General features: G+C 43.0%; 1 protein-coding gene across 7 annotated transcripts in view; it reads left to right on the top strand.

The window, feature by feature from the left end:
- The first annotated feature begins 7384 nt into the window (after positions 1-7384).
- The window catches only part of LOC106581480 (neprilysin), a 45904-nt gene continuing 25820 nt past the window's right edge, over positions 7385-27468 (top strand). Inside the window, exons 1-6 of one of the 7 annotated variants that reach the window (XM_045704051.1) lie at positions 7392-7989; positions 8721-8804; positions 9590-9688; positions 11354-11533; positions 22151-22186; positions 22289-22450. In XM_045704051.1, coding sequence (XP_045560007.1) covers positions 11392-11533; positions 22151-22186; positions 22289-22450 — 340 coding nt within the window. In that variant the 5' untranslated portion in view covers positions 7392-7989; positions 8721-8804; positions 9590-9688; positions 11354-11391. Of the gene's footprint in view, positions 7990-8720; positions 8805-9589; positions 9689-10148; positions 10433-11353; positions 11534-19662; positions 19736-22150; positions 22187-22288; positions 22451-27468 lie in introns of those variants that run through there. The other 6 variants (XM_045704046.1, XM_045704047.1, XM_045704048.1 and 3 more) reach the window with 6 other exon arrangements.

The following is a 27468-nucleotide window of genomic DNA, read 5'->3' as shown; positions in this document are numbered from 1 at the left end:
GCCTATAGGCTATGGCTGCAGCTATATGTCTTAAAATAGTCAAATAGAACCTATACATCTGTGTGATTAACTTTGGTTCCCTCTACAGCCTGGGCATTTTCAGCATCAACATGGACACCAGTCTATCTGGACTGTCTGGAAGAAATTGAGAAAGTATGTCACCTAGTTAGTTAAGCAGTCATTTACAAAAATGCCCTTCTGCCATACAATCTTAAATGTTACTAAGTGCGTAAACATTTGAATGTTTAAATGAAAATCATACCATCAAAATATTCCTCTTCTGCACTTTCTTGAGGCAAAATCACCAGAATGATTGTCATTGTAGGACATGTTTCCCCACGTCATGATTTATACTCATCATGGCCAGACCACTCAAACGTTCCTGTGACATTGAAGACCTCAGGTAGCTTTTGATGAGCTTTCATTTTGAAAAGCTCCTCTCTGCCGATGCCACTGTTACTGGTAGGGTGACTGCAATTCTTAGGGCTGTCCAAAGGGTTAGGATAGAGTTCCTCCGGGGTTTTTTTCCTAACAGAGAAAGGAAAGCAGCTCAAAGGCAGTCATCTTATCTGATAGCAGATCAGGTCAATTCTGAATCTCGTGTGCCAGATCCATTCCACTGATGTCACATCTCTGAATGTTAGAATGTTTTCAACTTCCATGCAGTGAGCCTTTAAAGATTCACTGGACATCTGAGAGGCAGTGCTGATTTTCAGCAGCACTCCATATTTGGTTTTCACCTGGTTGAGGGTTTCAAATCTCTCATCCATGGATGTCACAGCAGAGTCGACCACAATGTTAAAGTAGTAGACTTCAAGGTTTTTCAGTGCATCAGTCAGTGGTTCATCAGGAGCCTCATAGCTGAAATGCTTCTTGCTGTTTCTCAGTCTCTTCTCTTTCAGAACAGCCTCCACATCGTGTTAGCACTGGTATGTAGTGAGGGAGGCCTTTGCATTTGAGATTAAATTCACTGTGATATCCAACTGCATTGAGGCGGATTGGAGGAGCTTGTTCACCTTGGTCAGTGTCTCACACCATAGGACACAGCAAATCAAGAAGCGGTAGGACCCAACTTCCTCTGCAAGCGCTTGTGCCTCCACTTTGGCCACAGGATCATTGATCGTCTGTCTGGCTTCCCAGTAATTCCTCCCAAACCTCAGAAGCCTGATACCTGATTGCATGAACACTTTGGAGCCTACTCTCCCATCTTGTGTCACTCCATGACTTCACGGTTATGTTCACGTGTTTCTTCAAAACACTCCATCTTTGTGTGCCAGCTGAAAATAAGGTGAAGAGCTTTTTCACATGCCCCAAAAAAACCCAACTGCATCTTTTGAAGATTTGGCAGCATCTGCAATGACAAGGTATAGAGTATGTGCTCCACATGGGACGAACACGGCTCTGGGATGTTTTTTTGAGCAGTCTGGCTTGTACTCCTTGGTGCTTGCTCTTCATGTTGGTTCCATTATCATAAGCTTGCCCTCTGCAATCTTCAAATGGAATCTTCAGCTTGTTCAGCTTATCTAAGATGACAGTGGACAGATTCAAGCCTGTTGTAAACTCAACATTCACAAAGCCGAGGAAGTGATCCTTGATCTCTGGCTTTCCCTTTAAAGCCACCCTTCTCAGAATAGTGGACATTTGCTCCTGGTGACTAATGTCAGGTGTACAGTCCAAGATAATGGAGAAGTACTTTGAGTCTCTTGCTTGAGTCAATATTGCTTCCAGAATCTTGTCACTCACAATCTGTATCAGCTCATTCTGTGTGCGCTTCCCAAGGTAATGAGCATGTGTCTCTCCATCTTTCATTTTTCTGAGATGATTTTTCCATAACGGGGTCAAATTTTTCCAGTAATTCAACCTCTTTTAGGAAGGTTCCATCATCTGGTTGGAAGAGTTTGTCTGATGAACCCCTGAATGCTAGGTTTCTTTCAGCCAGAGACTGGGTGATACTTATTAAACGTGTAAGGACATCCCACCATCTCTTTCTTTCAGCCTCCAAAAATTGTCATTTATATCTGGTCAAGAGTCTGTCCCGGACTTAGGCGCAGACCAAGCTCTCTCCACGTAATCATATTGTTTGTGTGTTCAGGACTACCCTCATGGTGTTTCAGAATGGCATTGATATTTGACGAGTCATTCACGCCTTCCTTTATTATTTTGTAGACTTTTGTAGAAAAAAAGCTTACAGCAAAAACAATACACAGTGTTGTTTTTGATTGAGTATGAAAGCCAGCTCCTGGTAATCTTTTCCCCATTTGACAGCTGTCTCTGTAATAAGCCTGAATGGAAACCTCTTCTAGACTTGTTTTTAGGGTAAGAAAAATCCAGTCCTGATTTGAATGAACCTCTGCACACTAACTCAGTCCTCATAAAGTCTGTTAAGACTGGGGGTCAATCTGCTGGGTCATTTGGTCGAGCAGAAACTGTTCTATTAGGGTCTAGAGCTGCTTGTATCTGACGCTGGCAGTACACCTCTGGGGTGCTAGTACTGGCTAAGGCTGCCTGTACTTCACCTGGGTCTGTGTTAGTACTTGCTGAAGACGGCTGTATTGGGTCTGTGTTAGTATTTGCTAAAGCCAGCTGTATTGGGTCTGTGTTAGTACCTGCTGAAGACGGCTGTACTGGGTCTGTGTTAGTATTTGCTGAAGCTGCCACTGCTGGGTCTGTGTTAGTATTTGCTGAAGCTGCCAGTACTGGGTCTGTGTTAGTACCTGCTGAAGACGGCTGTACTGGGTCTGTGTTAGTATTTGCTGAAGCTGCCACTACTGGGTCTGTGTTAGTACCTGCTGAAGACGGCTGTACTGGGTCTGTGTTAGTATTTGCTGAAGACGGCTGTACTGGGTCTGTTTTAGTATTTGCTGAAGACGGCTGTACTGGGTCTGTGTTAGTACCTGCTGAAGACGGCTGTACTGGGTCTGTGTTAGTATTTGCTGAAGACGGCTGTACTGGGTCTGTGTTAGTACCTGCTGAAGCTGCCACTACTGGGTCTGTGTTAGTACCTGCTGAAGCTGCCACTACTGGGTCTGTGTTAGTATTTTCTGAAGCTGCCACTACTGGGTCTGTGTTAGCACCTGCTGAAGACGGCTGTACTTGATCTGTGTTAGTACTGGCTGAGGCTGGATGTGGATCAACAGAGTCTGTGCTTGTACTGGCTGATGATCCAGCATCTCCTCTACTGACAAACTTAAGCATAGCACCTGTAAATTATAGATAACAATACTATCATTCATTTGATCAGCAGCATCAGGCCCATTCAAACTGGATCCCCCAGATTTCCTTTTAATACATTTTCAAATATAAAACACAATTTATACTATGGCTTGACTGAATACTTGACTGTTATTATTTACTGAGAGATGTACATCCATATTGCATAGCTAACCAACATTTGAAATTCAAGAATGGCATTCTATGCCGTCAAAAGGAACATAATATTCGACATACAAATTAGGATCTGGCTAAAAATACTTGAGCCCATTGCCCTTTATGATTGTGAGGTCTGGGGTCCACTCACCAACCAAGAATTCACAAAATGAGACAAACACCAAATTGAGACTCTACATGCAGAATTCTGCAAAAATATCCTCTGTGTACAACGTAAAAAAATAAATAATGCATGCAGAGCAGAACTAGGCCGATACCCGCTAATTATCAAAATCCAGAAAAGATACGTTAAATTCTACAACCACCTAAAACGAAAGCGATTCCCAAACCCTCCATAACAAAGCCACCCTACAGAGAGATGAACCTGAAGAAGAGTCCCCTAAGCAAGCTGGTCCTGGGTCTCTGTTCACAAACAGACCCCACAGAGCCCCAGGACAGCAACACAATTAGACCCAACAAAATCACGGGAAAACAAAAATATATTTACTTGACACATTGGAAAGAATTAACAAAAAACTGAGCAAACTAGAATGCTATTTGGCCCTAAACAGAGAGTACACAGTGGCAGAATACCTGACCACTGTGACTGACCCAAACTTAAGGAAAGCTTTGACTATGTACAGACTCAGTGTCAGTGAGCATGGCCTTGCTATTGAGAAAGGCTGCCATAGGCAGACCTGGCTCTCAAGAGAAGACAGGCTATGTGCACACTGCCCACAAAATGAGGTGGAAACTGAGCTGCACTTCCTGACCTCCTGACAAATGTATGACCATATTAGAGACACATATTTCCCTCAGATTACACAGATCCACAAAGAATTTGAAAACAAACTTGGTTTTGATAAACTCCCATATCTACTGGGTGAAATACCACAGTGTGCCATCACAGCAGCAAGATTTGTGACCTGTTGCCACAAGAAAATGGCAACCAGTGAAGAACAAACACCATTGTAAATACAACCCATATTTATGTTGATTTATTTTCTCTTTTGTACTTTAACCATTTGCACATCGTTACAACGCTGTATATATACATAATGACATTTGTAATGTCTTTATTGCTTTGGTGCTTCTGTGAGTGTAATGTTTACTGTTTATTTCACTTTATCTTATTATCTACTTGCTTTGGCAATGTAAACATATGTTTCCCATGTCAATAAAGCCCCTTGAATTGAATTTACTAGATAATCATTGTCTTGTTTTAAAATGATGTGCGCCTATGAGGACTGCCATCACGCCTATATATTGTCTGGACTGGTCCCCACAGAGGTTGCTGCTGGAAAGTGCGAGTTACATTTCGTGCACGCACATATGAACGCATGTTCACGTGTTCATAAGAGCATTCTTAAATTCACACAGGACACTGGATAAGACAGGATAAATACTCCAGATATAACAGACTGACCCAAGCCCCCCGACACATAAACTACTTCACCATAAATACTAGAGGCTGAGACAGGAGGGGTCGGGAGACACTGTGGCCCCATCCGATGATACCCCCAGACAGGGCCAAACAGGCATGATATTACCCCACCCACTTTGCCAAAGCACAGCTCCCACACCACTAGAGGGATATCTTCAACCACCAACTTACCATCCTGAGACAAGGCCGAGTATAGCCCACAAAGATCTCCGCCACGGTACAACCCAAGGGGGGGCGCCAACCCGGACAGGAAGACCATGTCAGTGACTCAACCCACTCAAGTGACGCACCCGTCCTAGGGACGGCATGGAAGAGCACCAGTAAGCCAGTGACTCAGCCCCCGTAATAGGGTTAGAAGCAGAGAATCCCAGTGGAGAGAGGGGAACCGGCCAGGCAGAGACAGCAAGGGCGGTTCGTTGCTCCAGTGCCTTTCCGTTCACCTTCACACTCCTGGGCCAGACTACACTCAATCATTGGACCTACTGAAGAGATGAGTCTTCAATGAAGACTTAAAGGTTGAGACCGAGTCTGCGTCTCTCACATGGGTAGGCAGACCATTCCATAAAAATTGAGGTCTATAGGAGAAAGCCCTGCCTCCAGCTGTTTGTTTAGACATTCTAGGGACAGTAAGGAGGCCTGCATCTTGCGACCATAGCGTACGTGTAGGTATGTATGGCAGGACCAAATCGTAAAGATAGGTAGGAACAAGCCCATGTAATGCTTTGTAGGTTAGCAGTAGAACCTTGAAATCAGCCCTTGCCTTAACAGGAAGCCAGTGTAGAGAGGCTAGCACTGGAGTAATATGATCACATTTTTTGGTTCTAGTCAAGATTCTAGCAGCCGTGTTTAGCACTAACTGAAGTGTATTTAGTGCTTTATCCGGGTAGCTGGAAAGTAGGTCATTGCAGTAGTCTAACCTAGAAGTGACAAAAGCATGGATTAATTTTTCTGCATCATTTTTGGACAGAAAGTTTCTGATTTTTGCAATGTTATGCAGATGGAAAAAAGCTGTCCTTGAAACAATCTTGATATGTTCGTCAAAAGAGAGATCAGGGTCCAGAGTAACGCCAAGGTCCTTCACAGTTTTATTTGAGACGACTGTACAACCATCAAGATTAATTGTCAGATTCAAAAGAAGATCTCTTTGTTTCTTGGGACCTAGAACAAGCATCTCTGTTTTGTCCGAGTTTAAAAGTAGAACATTTGCACCCATCCACTTCCTTATGTCTGAAACACAGGCTTCCAGCGAGGGCTATTTTGGGGCTTCACCATGTTTCATCGAAATGTACAGCTGTGTGTCATCCGCATAGCAGTGAAAGTTGACTTTATGTTTCCGAATGACATCACCAAGAGGTAAAATATATAGTGAAAACAATAGTGGCCCCAAAACGGAACCTTGAGGAACACCAGAAATTACAGTTGATTTGTCAGAGGACAAACCATCCACAGAGACAAACTGATATCTTTCCGACAGATAAGATCTAAACCAGGCCAGAACTTGTCCGTGTAGATCAATTTGGGTTTCCAATCTCTCCAAAATAATGTGGTGATCGATGGTATCAAAAGCAGCACTAAGGTCTAGGAGCACGAGGACAGATGCAGAGCCTCGGTCTGACGCCATTAAAAGGTAATTTATCACCTTCACAAGTGCAGTCTCAGTGCTATGATGGGGTCTAAAACCAGACTGAAGTGTTTCGTATACATCGTTTGTCTTCAGGAAGGCAGTGAGTTGCTGCGCAACGGCTTTTTCTAACATTTTTGAGAGGAATGGGAGATTCGATATAGGCCGATAGTTTTTTATATTTTCTGGGTCAAGCTTTTGGTTTTTTTCAAGAGAGGCTTTATTACTGCCACTTTTAGTGAGTTTCGTACACATCCGGTGGATAGAGAGCCGTTTATTATGTTCAACATAGGAGGGCCAATCACAGGAAGCAGCTCTTTCAGTAGAGAACACACGTTTACTTGATTGCTGTTCCCGTATTTCACTCTTCACTCTCATGGTGTTTTTTTTTCTCTTTTCTTGACCTAGTTATAGTTCCGCTTTGACCTAGTTATAGTTCCGCTTCATCCTCTCATCGAAGTTGTAAACATTGACACCCGCTTTGACACGAGGGGGAGGCCATTGCGTAATTTGCGGGGCACTACGCAACTTGCGTAGGGAGCGTATAGGGCCTTCCGGCTCTGATGGTTATAATATCAATACTTGCACCTAAAGGCGTTTCTACCATCATTTCTCGCACAATTAATTTTACCAAACCAAAAAGATCCCACTATGTCGAACGAACAAATGATCTGTTGGCATTTATTGAAATTGTACCGAAACTACCTGTTTCCATCACTGCTGTCATTTTTATACCTTATGACTTTATTCACATAAAAACTGTGGATGGGAAACATGGTTGTAGATATAGACTAAGGACGAGTCAATGAAGGTCATTGCACAACACAATTTTAGCCTGCCCCCCCGATCCAAGGTTCGTTGCAACTTGCAAGTTATTGAGAAAGGGGAGTTTGATCAACGAATAATGCAAGGAGTAACCATCATCATATCAGTGACCGAACTGCGGTATAGGCAGCCTATTCGCTCATGGCGCAATCCGCTCGCACCAGCTATTTAGGAGCGACTTGTGGGGCGCTCCTCATCTACTCGCCGCTCCGTTGACAGGCTCACTTCTAAACGCTGCCTTAAAGAGAGGCAACGTATCGGTAACCGCTAAGTGGGAACTTCACCGGGATACTTCACTGACAGGTCACACGTTTACTCGCCGGTCATTAGACTTTCCGTTGATTTATCTTACATTTCTCGCTGAAGCGTCCGTTCAATAGATCTAGAATAGAAATACAACTGTCTTGGACTCTGGCTCGGGGGTGGTGTAGGCTCGTGGAGTTAACAGGTAGGCGAGATAAACGTGTGTTCACGTTCTTTGCCAGCAAGGGAAGAGCGAGGCGGATTGTTCTTGAAATCCACAGACTGGCAGCGAGAAAGGAAGAGTAGATGCTGCACGTGCAGTAGCTAATGGGGATCCTAATAAACTAATATAAACAGGAAGCCTACATTCTCACCAACATCCATTTCCAGGTCGTATTCCCTCCGCGCATCTGATTGACTTTGATAGACGTTTGATTGGTTGATGTAATGCCCATATACATCATCGATCGAAAATTGACAGAGATACCTGGTAAGTCGGTTACACGGTGCCAAATCTATTCTAAATATTGCTGTTTGATGCTTGGTCTGTGTGTGGGACAAGTGGCATTCACCGGTTGATCATCATGTCGTCCCATTGAGTTTTCTTTACTCTTGTTTTGATGTGCAACAGTTAGGAAATGAACTCAGTCGCAGAAACCCATTCGGCTCCATTTCCTTGGTCATTCAGTCTCTCGCCAGATATGATCATGTGTTTATTGATGTCATAATTGTAGACAGATTTTTTTAAAATTTTTATTTATTTTTTGCTCACAAAATAGATGTTTTAATAGGACTAGTTTTCTATTCGGACATGCTTCGTACAGACTAGAATGTGTTTTGTGATGGATCTTTAAAAAAAAAAAAAAACATGTGAACATATTTTCATTCCAGCTCTGTCATTTCTATAAATAAAATCCAGTTTGAGTTGTTGTGTTGGGGACAGTCATGGACATATGTTCGTTTCCATTGTAATGATTCCCTGTAGGTGTTGGGTTCAGACTACATGGTTTTATAGTCTTTAGCCATTATTCAAAGGATTAATTTCAGTAATTTAAACTTTTTATCATCTGGACATTTTGATGGTTAACAATAATGTCTTAGTGGAACCGTAACTTCTGGGAATAGGCTTAAGTTACGTGTGTGTGTTGTGGTTACAATGAAACATGACTTTCATTTTAAAGGGGTTTTTGAGGTCTCATTGCGATGTTTCACATTCATCAGAGTAACAGACAACAATCATAAATAAAGCCTGTGTGTGGAGCCTTAAACCCATCTGGAGCCCCCACGCGTCACACACCAACAGAGGTGTGTGCGAAACAGTGTGTGTGGTGCGTGCATGCTTCTGTGTGTCAGACATAGTCCTACTAAAAGTGCTGCCTACAAGTCACTCCTACAGTAAGAGGGCCCACTGTCTCACTCCTACATGCTAACTGCCATCTCTCTTCTTACATCTCTCCCTCTTCCCCCCCACCTCTTGCATATGTCAGACGTCATTCTATCCTAGTGCTTAGACTTGACGTGCCTGGCAGGATTATGACTCTCTCACACACACACACACACACACACACACTCATGTAGCACCCCCCCATATCAAGACCCCAAACCCCCCCCCCCCTCAACATACACCTCGTGGTGTGACATTGTGAAAGCACACATGGCTGCTGTCGTCACCATATGTAATCCCTTTCTGTGTGTGTGTGTGTGGAAACAGTTTTATGTGCTGTGCAGTATGCAGGCTAGAGTAACAGTAAGCTCTAATTAGTAGGTCAAACAATGCTGATTTTCCTCTGCCTCTCTTTCTCTTCCTCTGCCTCTCTCTCTCTGCCTCCCCTGCCTCTCTTTCTCTTCCCCTGCCTCTCTCTCTCTGCCTCCCCTGCCTCTCTCTCTCTCTGCCTCCCCTGCCTCTCTCTCTCTCTGCCTCCCCTGCCTCTCTCTCTCTCTGCCTCCCCTGCCTCTCTCTCTCTCTGCCTCCCCCTGCCTCTCTCTCTCTGCCTCTCTCTGCCTCCCCCTGCCTCTCTCTGCCTCCCCCTGCCTGTCTCTCCCCTTGCCTCCCTCTCTCTCTCTCTGCCTCTCTCCACTTCTCTTTTCAGAATACCCATTGACCCTCATCCCTCCATATTTCTCTATCTGTGTCTGTGGATCTCCTGTCTGTCTGTGTATTATCAGCCTATGGAATGCATTTCTTCCAGGTAATATATATAGCTGCACTGACATGCCACTCCTGGCAGTCAATCATTGAACTGGAGCCAACTGGGATGATGGAATAGGAATGAATGCATAAGCGTTCACATGATGCCTGAGGAGATGGCACATCTAACAGTTAGCATCTGAATTATCATGAGTTCCAGCTAAAGCAGAGTGTCTGGTCTTCTCTGCTTCCTTGTTGTAATGGCCAATTATCTGTCCTCCTAATGCGCCTGACATTAGGCACTTAATAGGTCCAGGTTACAGGTGTAGAACAGTAACGGAGAGTGTTGTTCCGTCTACGCATTCAGCCGTTCTGACGCCTTACTTCAAGTAGATATCGTGTGTGTGTGTGTGTGTGTGTGTGTGTGTGTGTGTGTGTGTGTGTGTGTGTGTGTGTGTGTGTGTGTGTGTGTGTGTGTGTGTGTGTGTGTGTGTGTGTGTGTGTGTGTGTGTGTGTGTGTGTGTGTGTGTGAAAGGGAGGCAGAGAGACTTTGTCCCCTGGATGGGTGCTCTCATCTCAGCCAGCTAACAGCAGGAGCCTCCCTTCTGCAGACTCGGGTCACTGAACCAGCTTGTAAACGTGTGTGTGTGCTTGACAAGCGGGGATCAAGGATTAATTGCCTGCTAAGGAAGAGTTTACTACTTGCTACGTGCACTTTGCTGAAGAGTTGAACTACAACTTGGTGAGAGGCAGAGCTGATCTTTTCTGGTTCTGGAGCCTGTATTCTTCTGCTACACATTACAAGGTAGGGTAGTATATTTTCATCTGGACCATTTTTGTGGACTTTTGTAAGGTTTGTACCTTACTGTGTGACCCCCTCCCTTTCCTTGTCTTTCTTTTAGAATTTAGCTACTTATCTCTCTCTGTTTTTCTCTCGTTCTCTCTCTATTCATCTCTCATTCTCAATCTTTTCCCTTCCACTTCTCTCTCTTTATTGTGTTGTTGGGGGGGTTGACCTTTATTGTGTTGTTGGGGGGGGTTGACCTTTATTGTGTTGTTGGGGGGGTTGACCTTTATTGTGTTGTTGGGGGGGTTGACCTTTATTGTGTTGTTGGGGGGGGTTGACCTTTATTGTGTTGTTGGGGGGGTTGACCTTTATTGTGTTGTTGGGGGGGGGTTGACCTTTATTGTGTTGTTGGGGGGGGTTGACCTTTATTGTGTTGTTGGGGGGGGTTGACCTTTATTGTGTTGTTGGGGGGGGTTGACCTTTATTGTGTTGTTGGGGGGGGGTTGACCTTTATTGTGTTGTTGGGGGGGGTTGATCTTTATTGTGTTGTTGGGGGGGGGTTGATCTTTATTGTGTTGTTGGGGGGGTTGATCTTTATTGTGTTGTTGGGGGGGGTTGATCTTTATTGTGTTGTTGGGGGGGGGTTGACCTTTATTGTGTTGTTGGGGGGGGTTGACCTTTATTGTGTTGGGGGGGTTGACCTTTATTGTGTTGTTGGGGGGGTTGACCTTTATTGTGTTGTTGGGGGGGGGGGTTGACCTTTATTGTGTTGTTGGGGGGGGGGGTTGACCTTTATTGTGTTGTTGGGGGACGGGGATGGGACGGTTGGCCTTTTATTCTTACAGCTGAGTTGTTGCCACATCTTTCTATGAGATGTTTAGTTGGTTTATATTCTTCAAGGAGATTATTTCAGAGTTAACCTTCTTTGTCTCCCCTCAGGTGAGTCGTTACAGCCAGCAGCTGAAGGAGTGTTGAGCATGGTGGAGACCGTCCCCCCTAAATCGGCTAAGAAGCCCCGCTGGACCTCTCTGGAGATCGGCCTGCTCACCATCGTCTCCCTCCTCTTCATCGTCATATTGGCCCTCATTGTCCTTTTCGCCACAAAGAAGACTGACAGTGGTGAGTGGAGAAACTCATAGAGCAATCACTGTCTATCTATCAAGCAAGCAATGAATCTATCAATCAGTTAGACAGTCAAATCAAATGGAGTTAAAACGTTATGTAAAGAGCATTTAGCCATCTCAACAGATGTTATGGTGATATGATGTGCTATTGAAAAAAAATCTGTTTACTATTCATACGGTTGCAATCTTGTGCGCTTGTATAGCCTACTTCCTGTCAGCGACGACCCTAAAACATACAGTTAAGTGAAATGTTATGGCACATTTTAATATGTGGCTTTCAGACTTCGAAGGGGCAATATGCGTTACTACATTTTTGAAAACTTTTATATTAATGATATCTAACGTTACCCATTTTGATACTCTCATTAGCTTAGGTCAACTGTTGTACCCCATTTAGAACACAAAATATAAGATTGTTTTGCTCCTATGTTTGTAAATATTTAAGTTGTAAACAAACACTAAATAGCTGGGCGGCAGGTAGCCTAGTGGCTAGAGGCAGGTAGCCTAGTGGCTAGAGGCAGGTAGCCTAGTGGCTAGAGCATTGGCCCAATAACCGAAAGGTTGCTGGGTCCAATCCCCGAGCTGACAAAGTAAAAATATGTTGTTCTGAACAAGGCAGTTAACCCACTGTTCCCTGGGCGATGAAGACGTGGATGTTGATTAAGGCAGCCCCCCGCACCTCTCTGATTCAGAGGGGTTGGCTTAAATGCAGAAGACACATTTCAGATGAATGCATTGTTCCCCCTTTCCCTTAAAACATGGATATCATGGATGGTCAGGCCTTGCATCCATAGATCTGTTAATGAATTTGAAAGTGGTTACATTTCTCCAGCCCCTATCCCACAGCTTTTTACCAAAACAGTGTAGCAGGGCTTTGTTATTGTTCAAACTGCAGATTACCCCCTTAAAGTTTGTCAGCTCAAGGGGAGCGTTAAAGCCCATAGTGGCCTGAATGCTGAATCCCACTGAGGTGCAGGGTTTTCAACAGGTTGTTAGGGATGGCCAGTAGTGGCCTGCATACTGAATCCCACTGAGGTGCAGGGTTTTCAACAGGTTGTTAGTGATGGCCAGTAGTGGCCTGCATACTGAATCCCACTGCATCTCAGTGCTAGAGACGTCACTACAGGGATGGCCAGTAGTGGCCTGCATACTGAATCCCACTGCATCTCAGTGCTAGAGACGTCACTACAGGGATGGCCAGTAGTGGCCTGCATACTGAATCCCACTGCATGTCAGTGCTAGAGACGTCACTACAGGGACGGCCAGTGGTGGCCTGAATACAGCATCTCAGTGCTAGAGACGTCACTACAGGGACGGCCAGTAGTGGCCTGAATACTGAATCCCACTGCATCTCAGTGCTAGAGACGTCACTACAGGGACGGCCAGTAGTGGCCTGAATACTGAATCCCACTGCATCTCAGTGCTAGAGACGTCACTACAGAAGCTGGTTAGATTCCAGGATGTATCACTCCCGAGTCACATAGGGCGGCGCCCAATTGGCCCAGCGTCGATAGGGTTTGGCCAGGGGTAGGCCGTCATTGTAAATAAGAATTTGATCTTAACTGACTTGCCTAGTTAAATAAAGGTTCAATAAAATGTAAATAAATGTGAAGCTTGTTGAGAGCTTTACGGCCATTGGAGATGGAGCCTTCCTAGTCCTTTACAGGCCAATAAACACTGTGATAGGAGCTATGAATGGGGTTGTGGGAATAAAATAGAACGAGGTCACTGTTCACACTGATTTAGTTACAGACACGGAGACATGACGTCTTCATGTTTACTAATCCATGACAATGGATAACTAAACATGGGCAGTACGTGACTGTTGATTAGATTATCCCAAATGTGACAGTGTGCAGCAGGTGATGTTGGTGAGTAATGATTGATAGTGAGAGAACTGATTGGTACTGAAAGGCACCACTTTATTGTTTTCAGATAGTGGGATTAAGATATCCCAGCAGTTTGACAGCAGTCATAAAGTGTTCTACTGACGACTACTATCTGACCGGCACTACTGTTTCCTTTAGTAGAGTTCTACTACTGTCTACTATTTATTTAACCTTGTTATTTTATCAGAGAGTCATACTGAGTGAGACCAAGGTCTATTTTGCAGATGAATTACAGAAATGACAGAAAATACACACATCAATATAAATACAAAATGCAAGCAGAAAGAAAATATGGTTATAATAAAAACAAACACATTGATCAGTAATAAGGTCCTCAATCAGCTTTCTGAATTACCCTAGAGGCACCAGAACATCACATTTAAGAACATGTTGAAGATTATTCCACAAATAAGGTGCAAGAAAACCTCAAATCTGATTTACTTAACTCAGTAGAAACCAAAGGAATTTCAAGAGGTAACCATCCCTCAGACCGTGGGTGGTGACTCGTATGTCTCAAGTTTAGTAAAGACATTACGAACAGTGGGACTTATGGTAAAAGGGCTTTATGAATGAAAACATGGCACTGTATCAACCTACGTGACATCATAGAGGGCCAACCAACTTTCTAGTAATGCAGGGATGAATACTCAAAATGTAGCCTGTAATAAGTTGCAGTGCGCTATGATAACCTGCATCTAACGGCTTTAATGAAGTGGCAGCTGTGTTCACGTAGATGATGTCGACATAGTCAAGAACCAATAAGAACATCGACTGAATAATCTGCGTTCTGCTATTTAGCGAGAGGCAGGACCTGTTTATATAGAAGAAGCCAATTTAAAAATATATATTTCTCTTTCTTTACTAACTCGTCAATATTAGTGGTTAATTTGTAAATCGGGAGGTGCCGGTGTTGTGCTGAAGATCCCCCCCCCACGCGAACACGCACACACTCAATTCTTCATTGCTGCTACTAAGATCAGTAAAATGCAGGCTGAAACGGACAACGGAGTGAAAAGCAGAAATCTCAACTAGCAAGCAAGTCGCAGCAATGAAGAATTGAGTGTGTGTGCGTTCACGGGGGGGTCCTGGCAGGGGGGAGATCTTCGGCACAACACATACAAGTGCAGGTTGCAGTTTTTTACAGACAAGTCTATTGTTTATACTGAATTATTATATTCAGTACCAGTCAAAAGTTTGGACACCTACTTATTCAAGGGTTTTTATTTTTACTATTTTCTACATTGTAGAATAATAGTGAAGACATCAAAACTATGAAATAACACATATGGAATCATGTAGTAACCAAGAAAGTGTTAAACAAATCAAAATATATTTTTAGATTCTAAGTAGCCACCTTTTGCCTTGATGACAGCTTTGTGCTCTCTTGGCGTTCTCTCAACCAGCTTCACCTGGAATGCTTTTCCAACAGTCTTGAAGGAGTTTCCACATATACTAAGCACTTGTTGCTGCTTTTTTTCATTCTGTGGTCCAATTCATCCCAAACCATCTCAACTGGTTTGAGGTTGGGTGATTGTGGAAGCCAGGTCATCCTTCTCGACCATTGGCGACTCAAACCTCCTTCTCGTGACTATTTGCACTTGGACTGGATAGGCTAAAATGATAAGCAGAATATTAGCACTGTGTGTGCAGCAGCGATGGGTTCTGTTCTCTAGCAGTGGAAATGACGCTCCACACCTGGTACATGCAGCATACATCAGCTGGTGAGCAAGCAATGAGTGTGGACAGGCAGGCTCGTCTGAAACCACCAGTCACCAGCCTACTCTTTAGCTTTGCCTGGTTAAGAAACACAAACTGCTTTATGAAGTGTTAAACAACACTAGTGTGGAGTTTAATAGTAAACAATGGACTAGATATTTGTCTCTCTCTCTCCCCTTGAGGACCGAGAAATAGGCTGTCTTTGAATTTGTTGTCTCGCTCCAACCTCCCACTTTCCCCCCTGCATCATATAGCCAGATTCTGACAAGTCTCAGATTAACTGAAAATTACAGACGTTACCTTCTTACTGAAGTATTTTGGGAATTTTCAGTTATTTTGCTACATAACGTTCCTGTAGATTTAAAACCATGATTTGGTCAACACCAGTAATAGCCTATGGAGCGTTGATGATGCCTGCTATGACGATGCCTGCTATGAAAGTATCAGCCTTGTCCCTGTTTCACTGTCGGCTGCTGTGTGAGTGAGCCACTCTCACTCCCTCTCCCCATTGTGCTCACAGAGGAGGGAGAGATACATTATGAGAAGAAACAAGCGTATGACCTTTGCTCAAATGCAATTGTGGGGAAAAAGACAGTTTTCAAAGCAACTACTGTTGTTCTAGTTACAGAGAGCTTTCTGTGAGTACCACTTCACAGCCAGAGTAGGCTGTAGCCTAGTGTGATTTTGATGCACCCGCAGAGTGGAGCAGAGCATGCCATTTTGCAGTGAATAGGTAACCTAGGACTATTGCTGGAAAGTCTTTGTCGGACATAAGCCTACATTTTACTGATTTAGATGAACCAATTAGCCATCATGGCTATATAGCAACAATATCTTATATTTAGAGTTAGCAATCTATCTAAGTGTTTTGAGTTCCCACTTCTACAGGTAGTGTTTAATATTGCCTACAGGCCAATATGCACACAGATGGTGGCAAATTCTATGAAGAGCAAAAAAAAATTCTGATAATTCTGGATCCTACTTTGACAGGTTGCACATCAATATAAATCAGCATTTCCTGGATATGTTAGATGAAATAGCTTACTTTTTTAATCATAGGTTACCATCTTAGTTTCATAGGTTACCATCTTAGTTGTCCTACTGGTCTTTGGAAGAAAGGTGTCTAGAACCCTGCCCCTAATATAAAGTAGCTGTTCACTAACTTTCTATTTAATGTTATCGATATAAAATTATTATATATTGTGCTAATTTCCCTAATGTGGACATTTTCTAGTTATTATACTGAACAAAAATATAAACGCAACAATTTCAAAGATTTTACGGCGTTACAGTTCACAGAAGAAAATCAGTCAATTGAAATAAATTCATTAGGCCCTAATCTATGGATTTCACATGACTGGGCAGGGGTGCATAGAGGAGGGCATAGGCCCACCCACTAGGGAGCCAGGCCCACCCACTAGGGAGCAATCAGAATGAGTTTTTCCCCGCAAAAGGGCTTCATTGAAGACAGATACTCCTCAGTACTGATATGGAGGTCCTGAGCTGACGTGGTTACACATGGTCTGCGTTTGTGAGGCCGATTTGGACGATCTGGCAAATTCTCTAAAACGACGTTAGAGGCAGTTAATGGTAGAGAAATTAACATTACATTTTCTGGCAACAGCTCTGGTGGACATTCCTGCAGTCAGCATGTCAATTGCACACTCCTTCAACTTGAGGCATTTGTGCCATTGCGTTGTGTGTCAACTGCACATTTTATTATCCCCAGCACAAGGTGCACCTGTGTAATGATTATGCTGTTGAATCAGATTTTTGATATGCCACACCTGTCAGGTGGATGGATTATCTTTGCAAAGGAGAAATGCTCACTAACAGGGATGTAAACAAAATCTGAGAGAAATAAGCTTTTTGTGCATATGGAACATTTTGGGGATTTTTTTCATTTCAGCTCATGAAACATGGGACCAACACTTTACATGTTATGTTTATTTTTGTTCAGGATATATTTTGCAAGTTCTCATTTTCACCACAAAACTGAGTGGTATTACACATCCATTTAAAAAAAAAAAGTTTTTTTACTTCAGATTGGTGATATTAATGTAAACCGTTATAGTCCTAACGATGACCCTAAATTGTTTTCTTTAAACAGATTCATATCTTTGGTTAAGTACCGTTGACTTTTCATACGCGACTCTCCGTGGCAGCGCTGTTGTAATTTTCAAACTCAATTGGCAAGGAGAAATCGGCTCATTTCTAAAAGTTGTTGGCCACAAACAAATGGTGGGATTTGACAGTCAAGCTATCAGTCAAATGAGAGCCAACACCTGTCCCTATTTACAACTACCTGTGGAGAGATGATTTGTTGAAATTTTCCCATCAACAAAGTGTTGCGTTTCCTTTTTTATATTGACTATATGCTGTAAAAATTGTCCCAGAAGGGGACGACCCCTACAGGTTGTGTAGTATATATTTAGTATACCCAAGCTCTTTGTGGTTTGTCTGTTTTAAAAGAGTAACAGCAGCAAACTGTCCATGTTCCATTGATTTTAATACCATATCAATGTGTGTGATTCATTTGCATGTGTAAAGGACATCACACTGCTTGCTTAGCGAGTACAATTTCCTCTCGATTCATCCCATACCTGGCGTGAACTCGGGACCTCTGCCTCAAAAACACACGTGACTGTCCTCCTCAAGCCTCTTAGCCGATCGCCCCAGCTCGAAAGCTAACTAATGAGGCGACGAGTACGTTGATTACAGGAAGTCATCTGAACACAAATGAGACACCTGTATGTGTAGAGTAATTTTTATGTTACATTTTCAAATTATAACAACCTATTTCAGTATTTTGATTATGAATTTGGTGTTTTGACACTGGGCTATAAATTCGAGTTATGATTTATGAAAATAAATGATTTCAAAAGGGTTCTATTTAACCGTGAAAGTGCCAATGGGTCAAAATTTTATCCTTCTGAAATTGTAGGACTTTGTTAAGGAACTAGTTACCACAAAAAACACTATTTACCATGTCTGTTAGTGTGGAGGAATGAAAAATAATCTCTCTGTATAATAGTGGTGTGGGGTCCAGCTGAAAATATGGACTCCCTAGTAAACCAAATTTGGCACAGAGGTAGATGTACAATGCTGTGAAAAAGTATTTGCCCACTTTCTAATTTTCTCTACTTTTGCTTGTTTTGGATACTGAATGTTATCTAATATTAGGTTTTGTGTAGAAGATCTGATAAAGGGAACCTGAGTGAACAAATGTCACAACAATTACATATTTCATAAACAACGTTATGCAACACCCAATGCCTCTGTCATTTTTTTTCTTCTCCCCTTTCACTCAATTACTGGTTGTGCCACCTTTAGCTGAAATGACTCCAACCAAACGCTTTCTGTAGTTGGTGATCAGTTTCTCATGTCGCTGTGGAGGAACTTTTGCCCACTTTTTTCCATGCAGAACTTTTTTGAAACTGCTTGTTTCAAGTCCTACCACAACATCTCAATTGGGATTAGGTCTGGACTTTGACTAGGCCATTCCAAACCATCAAATGTGTTGCTTTTTAGTCATTTTCATGTAGACTTGATTGTGTGTTTTGGATTATTGTCTTGCTGTGCTTCAGCTCACAGACAAATGGCCTGATATTGTCCTATGGAATTATTTGTTACACACCAGAATTCATGGTTCCTTTTTATTAAGGCAAGTTGTCCAGGTCCTGAGGCAGCAAACCATCCTCAAACCATCACCCTACCACCACCATGCTTGACTGTTGGTATGAGGTTCTTACTGTGGAATGCAGTGTTTGGTTTTGGCCAGGCATAATGGGACCCATTTTGTCCAAAATGTTATACTTTGACTCATCTGTCCATAGAAAATTCTTCCAAGAGTGTTGATGATCATCCAGGAGCTTTTTGGAAAACTTGTCTACTTTTTGGATGAGAAGGGTCCCATTATGTCTGGTGAAAATCCAAACACTGCCTTCCACAGTAAGAACCTCATACCAACGGTCAAGCGTGGTGGTGATGGAGCACGGATTTTGCAACGTCAGGATTGTGGGTTCAATTCCTGGGACTAACCATACTTAAAATGGATGCAGTCACTTCTATAAGTCATAAGGCACTTTGATGAAAGTATCTGCTAAATGGCATATATTATTACTATGTGCCCATCCTCCCCAATTAAGGTGTCACCAGCCGCCCGTGGTAGACATTGGTATTGCCCTTTTTTAAGCAAAAAAACAAGGTAAAAAGCCACTGAACAAGCCCCAAAACGTGCTACGGTTTATTGATTTTGATAATAGTCCAGAAATCTTGCCCAGCCTACTATAGTGGATCCATTTTTTTAAACAGTCACAGCAGGCAGGATGCAAACAGGGAGCTAGTTTACCACAAGAGTTGCCGCACCGCTCTGTGTGCGTCACTGTGCGTGTTCTGCCTCATTATGGTGTTGCGATTTTTAGCGCCACCTGCTCGACGCTTGTTCTACTACATCTTGTTAATTGCTTTTTATTCTATGGTATTTTGGTATGTGCTCCATTGGGATCAGTTGACCACACTTCATCACAGGAAGATGTATTCCGGGGTATCTCTAGCCATCCTTGTTGTGTCTGCCTGCGAAAGCATTGTCTGTAAGTCTAACATGTTGTCTGTATGTTCATCTTGCTATATCAGAAGTTATTATCTTCAGAGGATGTTGTTGTTTGGGTTTTATGTCAGTTGTTTTGCTGAGTAGCAGCTTGCCTAATAAATCAGACTGTGATACCAATTCTTGGGATTCAGTCTTAAACAAAGCACTGCAAAACTGTGGAAAGTTTCCTTTTCAAGCCAGAATGTTGAATGTGATTCCATTTTGAACTTACTCTGCCAGTTGTCTGTACAGTTGGTCCTTCAGTTGGTTTAAATTTGAAACAAGATATCCACAGGAAGGTATTATTTACCCAACTTAGAGCGCGACGCCGGAACTGGAGTTGGCATTTCTATGACCTGACACGCGCAAAACCACAAACACCTGCAAGACTACGGGTGGTATGCATCGTCTGCGTGTACCATCGTCTTGTGCATGAGCAAACACACAGAGACCTGAGTTTTGAAGTCGGTTTAATTATGCTTTCCTGTGGATATTTTGTCTCAAATTTCAACCCACTGAAGGACAAACCCCACAAACAATCGATAGAGTAAGTTCAAATGTAATTTTTGTCAACATTCGTGACAGACAAGGGACATTCTTTTTATTGATTTTTTTTTTTTTCTTTCTGTAATTGTGCATGGTTTTTCTGTAACTTTGCATAGCCACAGCAGGACTATGTGGCAGATGGCATCGCTTGCTGAATGTGATCTCATCATGACTTATGCTATCATACAGGTCTATTTGGGCAGTGTTTGAATTTAGAACATTGTTCATTTCAATATGCTTATTGTATACAGCTTTTACCTAACCTACAACAGAATGCTTATGTTGCACAATGGGTAATGTCTGAGCTGCATGTTCATTGCATTTTTCTTTGAAGTTTCACACCATTTCATTAAATACTGGAGGTTTGGAGAAAGCCTAATCCTGACTCTTGACATGGTTTTTGAATGGAGTTTGGCTGTCTGCCTAATTACGGTTGAACACAGCCTGAGGAGGACAGTACAGTGTGTGTGGGGTGACCATTTTGTGATAATCAAAACAGAAATTAGCCACAGAAGGCTGATCCAAAAATGCAGCGTTTGCATTGGGTTAAGGTTAGGGACGTCCCTAGGAGTCGAGATGGCGCTAACACGTTTAAACAGGCAGCCCAATTCAGATATATATTTTTTGTCTTTTGTTCAATCACAGCAGATCTTTCCACAGCAGATCTTTTTCAGAGCTGATTTGATTGGTCAAAGACAATTAGTGAAAAAAAAGATCCTTATTGGGCTGCCTGTATAAACGCAGCTAATGAGTTTGACAGAAAACAGCCTGAAAGAGTAATTATTTACCCCAAGTCTGATTTGGAGCCCACCCACCATTTCATTCATGTTTAAAACATCTACTTAACTGTTACATTTTTTTTTTATTATTGATTATCACTATCAACATTAGCATATTAGCAGAGAAAAGGAACGAGATGTTGTTTTCTTCCCCTGGCACTACACCGCTGACTCAAATGACCAAAGCTTGATAATGAGTTGGTTATTTGAATCAGCTGTGTAGTGGTTGGGCAAAAACCAAAATGTTCACCAAGAACCCTGTTCTATTCTAATCCCTTCATTACTGCACAGGAAACCAAAGCACAGTTCCTGGTTTCCCTCCTGGTTATTTCCTAGAAGGGGATCAACAAAGATTATATGTAGATTATGCCAAACATTCATTACAAATGAAGCGCTCTCAGGAGCCAAATGTTCATTCAGCCATTTAACCAAGTCAAACATTTTTCATTCAGTTCCGTTCACTTAGATGTGCATCTACTTCCTGTAGCACCTTGAGGTTTGTGACAGTGTGATCCATCTTTAATTTATCTAATGTAATATACATTTAGAGTGCCTTAAGTAAAAGTTTTTTTTACAATTATTTTATATATATTTTTTTAAACAACCAAATCTCTTATTGATGTAAGTGGCATGTTATAGAAGGGTCTGGACACTTTAAAAAAAATGTTTTTTCTTCTCCATTTCCTCATTGTGCAGTACGGGGTCTCTGAGAAAACATAAACAAACGCTCCATAAACATCTCCTTCCTTTTAGAAACAGAAACTCTCTCAGTATAGTGATGCAGATCTTTAGATGTTATACACATGAAATTGTCATTCTGAACTTTATCCGCAGCATTAAATTCCTTTTTGTGCGACTCCAGCTGTTTCCGATATCCAGCACTTCCATTCTCCGTGTAGCCTGCTGCTAGAATGGACAGAGGTATCGCTCGAGTCTCTCTTGAAAACCAAGTGAAATCGCAAAAAAAAGTGTTTGGACGCTTCTATAACATGCCATTACATCAAAGATAGAGATTTGGTTGTAAAAAACCAAAAAAAAAACAATTCTCCTTTAAGTTGGCAGTGATGGTTTATATTTTTTTCCCTTTTTAGATGGTGTCTGCACCACGGCGGACTGCACTCAGTCAGGTAAATATACATGCATACATACATGCATACATACATACATACATACATACATACATACATACATACATAGGTAGAATATGAGCTGTATTTGTCTGTGTGCAGCATCTCGTCTGATAGAGAACATGGATGCCAATGTGGACCCATGTGACAACTTCTACCAGTACGCCTGTGGAGGCTGGTTGAAGAAGAACATCATCCCAGAGACCAGCTCCCGATACAGCACCTTTGACATCCTACGAGACGAACTGGAGGTGGTCCTGAAAGGTTAGAGACACACACACACACACACACAGACTCATGTCTTGCTAGGAAGCTGAATGTGTGTCCAGGTCAGATAAGTCTTGTAGCATGGCACAGTTTGGATTCAGTGAGTTTTCCAGGGAGGTGTGAGGGCTGGGTTTGGATCTGTTGGCCAGGGAGGTAGGAGTGAGAGGGGGCTGGGTGTGGATCTGTTGGCCAGGGAGGTAGGAGTGAGAGGGGGCTGGGTGTGGATCTGTTGGCCAGGGAGGTAGTGTGCAGGCTAGGGTTGGTGTGGTTGGAGGATTTACTGGGGTTAAAGCAGCTTGTCCTTCAGGGAAAACCTGGGGCTCTAGGAATAGTCACTGTGGTTAATGGTGTCATCTATCTGCAGCGTTTACTGCCAACGCAGGAACATTTTATTTTAAAAGGTGCATAGAGGACAAAGCGTCATCTGATGAAATCCCGACCTTAGAATAGTTGGAGGCCTTTAACACCATCTGGTTAGCACCATCGTGACAGTAGATTTACAGGAAGGCTTCCCTTACACCTAAAGGAGTGGGTGGAGGTGGGGGCTTGACGGTCTGTCTGATTACATTGGACATATGCATGTCCCTGCACGTGGGCCAAATCAAATTGTAAACTCAGCAAAAAAAGAAGCGTCACATTTTCAGGACCCTGTCTTTCAAAGATAAGTCGTAAAAATCCAAATAACTTCACAGATCTTCATTGTAAAGGGTTTAAACACTGCTTCCCATGCTTGTTCAATGAACCGTAAACAATTAATGAACATGCACCTCTGGAACGGTCGTTAAGACACTAACAGCTTACAGACGGTAGGCAATTAAGGTCACAGTTGTGAAAACTTAAGACACTAAATAGGCCTTTCTACTGAGTCTGAAAAACAACAGAAAGATGCCCAGGGTCCCTGCTCATCCGCATAAACATGCCTTAGGCATGCTGCAAGTAGGCATGAGGACTGCAGATGTGGCCAGGGCAATAAATTGCCATTTCCGTACTTTGAGACACCTAAGACAGCGCTACAGGGAGACAGGAGGGACAGCTGATCGTCCTCGCAGTGGCAGACCACGTGTAACAACACCTACACAGGATCGGTACATCCGAACATCACACCTGTGGGACAGGTACAGGATGGCAACAACAACTGCCCGAGTTACACCAGGAACGCACAATCCCTCGATCAGGGCTCAGACTGTCTGCAATAGGCTGAGAGAGGCTGGACTGAGGACTTGTAGGTCTGTTGTAAGGCAGGTCCTCACCAGACATCACCGGCAACAACGTCACCTATGGGCACAAACCCATCATTGCTGGACCAGACAGCACGGGCAAAAAAATGCTCTTCACTGACGAGTCGTGGTTTTGTCTCACGAGGGCTGATGGTCGGATTCACGTTTATCGTCGAAGGAATGAGCGTTACACCGAGGCCTGTACTCTTGAGCGGGATCGAGGTGGAGGGTCCCTCATGGTCTGTGGCGGTGTGTCACCGCGAGCTTGTTGTCATTGCAGGCAATCTCAATGCTGTGCATTACAGGGAAGACATCCTCCTCCCTCATGTGATACCCTTCCTGCAAGCTCATCCTGACATGACCCTCCAGCATGACAATTCCACCAGCCGTACTGCTCATTCTGTGCGTGATTTCCTGCAAGACAGGAATTTCAGTGTTCTGCCATGGCCAGCGACGAGCCCGGATCTCAATCCCATTGAGCACATCTGGGACCTGTTGGATCGGAGGGTGAGGGCTAGGGCCATTCTCCCCCCCCAGAAATGTCCGGGAACTTGCAGGTGCCTTAGTGGAAAAGTGGTGTAACATCTCACAGCAAGCACTGGCAAATCTGTTGCAGTCCATGAGAAGGAGATGCACTGCAGTATTTAATGCAGCTGGTGGCCACACCAGATACTGTTATTTTTGATTTTGACCCCACCCTTTGTTCAGGGACACATTATTCCATTTCTGTTAGTCAGATGTCTGTGGAACTTGTTCAGTTTGTCTGTTGAATCTTGTCATGTTCATACAAATATTTAAGTTTGCTAAAAATAAATGCAGTTGACAGTGAGAGGACGTTTATTTTTTTGCTGAGTTAATTTGTCACGTGCCGAATACAACCGGTGTAGACCTTACTGTGAAATGCTTACTTAAAAGCCCTTAATAACCTGTTTGGGATAGGGGGCAGTATTTTCATGTTCGTATGCAAAGCGTGCCCAAAGTAAACTGCCTGCTACTCAGGCCCAGAAGCTAGGATATGCATATAATTGGTAGATGTGGATAGAAAACACTCTTCTAAAACTGTTAAAATAATGTCTGTGAGTATAACAGAACTTATTTGGCAGGCGAGACCCCGAAGACACCATCCAGGAATTCTTTTGTTTGTTGAGTTCACTGTGTTTTCAATTAGTTTTCTATGGGAACCTAGATTTCTGTGGCACTTGGTTGCAGTTCCTATTGCTTCCTCTAGATGGCAACAGTCTTTAGAAATTGGTTGATGTTTTTCTTTAGAGAAATTAAGAAGTACGGCTATTCAGAACGAGGGTCCAGCCTAGTGCACGCGACCTGGAACGTGCTTCACTTTGTTTTCGTCCGGTATTGAACGCAGTTTATCCCGTCTTAAATTGTATTGATTATTTATGTTTTAAAATACCTAAAGTTGGATTAGGAAAGTTGTTTGGAACAAGTTTACAGGTAACTTATTAGATATTTTGTAGTCATGTTGGGCGAGTTGGCACCGGTGTTTTTCTGAATCAAATGCGCCAAATAAATTGACATTTTGGAGATATAACGACGGAAATAATCGAACAAAAGGACCATTTGTGATGTTTATGGGACATATTGGAGTGCCAACAGAAGAAGCTCTTCAAAGGTAAGGCATGAATTATATCGTTATTTCTGAGTTTTGTGTCGCGCCTGGCGGGTTGAAATATGATTGTCATGTGTTTGTTTGATGGGGTGCTGTCCTCAGATAATCGCATGGTTTGCTTTTGCCATAAAGCCTTTTTTAAATCTGACATGGTGGCTAGATTAACAAGAAGTTAAGCTTTAATTTGGTGTATTGCACTTGTGAATGTATGAAAGTTAAATATTTCCATTTTCTTTTTAATTTCGCGCCCTGCTATTTCACCGAATGTTGTGGAAACGTTCCGCAAGCGGAACCCCCAGCCGTAACAGAGTTAATTTGTCACATGCGCCGAATACAACAGGTGTAGACCTTACTGTGAAATGCTTACTTACAAGCCCTTAACCAACAATGAATATTTTTTTATTTTTAAATAAAATATTAGCTAAAAAAGTATTGTAAAACATAAAGTAATAAAATAAGTAGCACAATTAAAATACTAAAGAAGCTATATACAGGGGCTCTTAACGGTTAAGAGTGTTGTTGCGTCAGTAACTTAAAGGTCGCTGGTTTGAATCCCGAGCCCAAACTTCTGATGTGCCCTTGAGCAAGGCACTTAACCACAATTGCTCCTCTAAGTCTCTCTGGATAAGATTGTCTACTAAATGTACACATGTGCGGAGTTACAGGTTAGTCGAGGTAAATGTACATGTAGGTAGGGCTAAAATTACTGCATAGATAATAAACAGCGAGTAGCAGCAGCGATTTAAAAAAAAAAAAAAAAAAAAAAAGGGGGTTGATGCAAATAGTCTGGGTAGCCACTCAATTAACTGTTTAGCAGTCTAATGGCTTGGAGATGGAAGCTGTTAAGGAGCCTTTTGGACCTAGACTTGGAACTCAAGTACTGCTTGCCGTGCGGTAGCAGAGAGAACAGGGTGGCTGGAATCTTTTACAATTTTTAGGCCCTTCCTCTGACACTGCCCAGTATATAGGTCCTGGATGGCAGGAAGTTTGGCCCCAGTAATGTACTAGGCCGTACGCACTACCCTCTGTTGCGCCTTGTGGTTTGCTGCTGAGCAGTTGCCATACCAGGCAGTGACGCAACCAGTTAGGATGCTCTCGATGGTGCAGCTGTAGACCTTTTTGAGGATCTGGGGACTCATGCTAAATCTTTTCAGTCTCCTGAATAAGCGTTATCGTGCCCTCTTCACAACAGTCTTGGTGTGCTTGGACCATGATAGGTTGTTGGTGATGTGGACGCCAAGGAACTTGAAGCCCTCAATCTGTTCCACTACAGCTCTGTCGATGAGAATGGGGGCGTGCTTGGTCCTCTTCCTGCAGTCCACAATCATCTCCTTTGTCTTGATCACGTTGAGGGAGAGGTTGTTATCCTGGCACCACACTGCCAGGTCCCTGACCTTTACCCTATACGCGGTCTCATCGTTTTGTCATTGGCAAACTTAATGATGGTGTCGTGCCTGGCCATGCAGTCATGAGTGAACAGGGAGTACAGGAGGGGATTGAGCACGCACCCCTGAGGGGTCCCAGTGTTGAGGATCAGCATGGCGGATGTGTTGTTACCTATCCTTACCACCTGTGGGTGGCCCTTCAGGAAGTCCAGGATCCAGTTGCAGAGAGTGTTTAGTCCCAGGGTCCTTAGCTTAGTGATAAGCTTTGAGGGCACTATGGTGTTGAACGCTGAGCTGTAGTCAATGAACAGCATTCTCGCATACAGTTGAAATCTGAAGTTTACATGCACTTAGGTTGGAATCATTAACTCGTTTTTCAACCACTCCACAAATTTCTTGTTAACAAACTATAGTTTTGGCAAGTCGGTTAGGACATCTACTTTGTGCATGACACAAGTAATTTTTCCAACAATTGTTTACAGACAGATTATTTAACGTATAATTCACTGTATCACAATTCCAGTGGGTCAGAAGTTTACAAAAACTAAGTTGACTGTGCCTTTTTAAACAGCTTGGAATATTCCAGAAAATTATGTCATGGCTTTAGAAGCTTCCATCCTATAGAAAATTTGTGGGCAGAACTGAAAAAGCACATGTGAGCATGGAGGCTTACAAACCTAACTCAGTTACACCAGCGCTGTCAGGAGGAATGGGCCGACATTCACCCAACTTATTGTGGGAAGCTTGTGGAAGGCTACCCAAAACATTTGACCCAAGTTAAACAAT

The sequence above is a fragment of the Salmo salar genome, chromosome ssa20, assembly GCF_905237065.1.
Source record: "Salmo salar chromosome ssa20, Ssal_v3.1, whole genome shotgun sequence".
In the NCBI taxonomy this organism is placed as follows: domain Eukaryota; kingdom Metazoa; phylum Chordata; class Actinopteri; order Salmoniformes; family Salmonidae; genus Salmo; species Salmo salar.
Note: the sequence above shows the minus strand (reverse complement) of the source record. Positions and strands in the feature narration are given on the sequence as shown.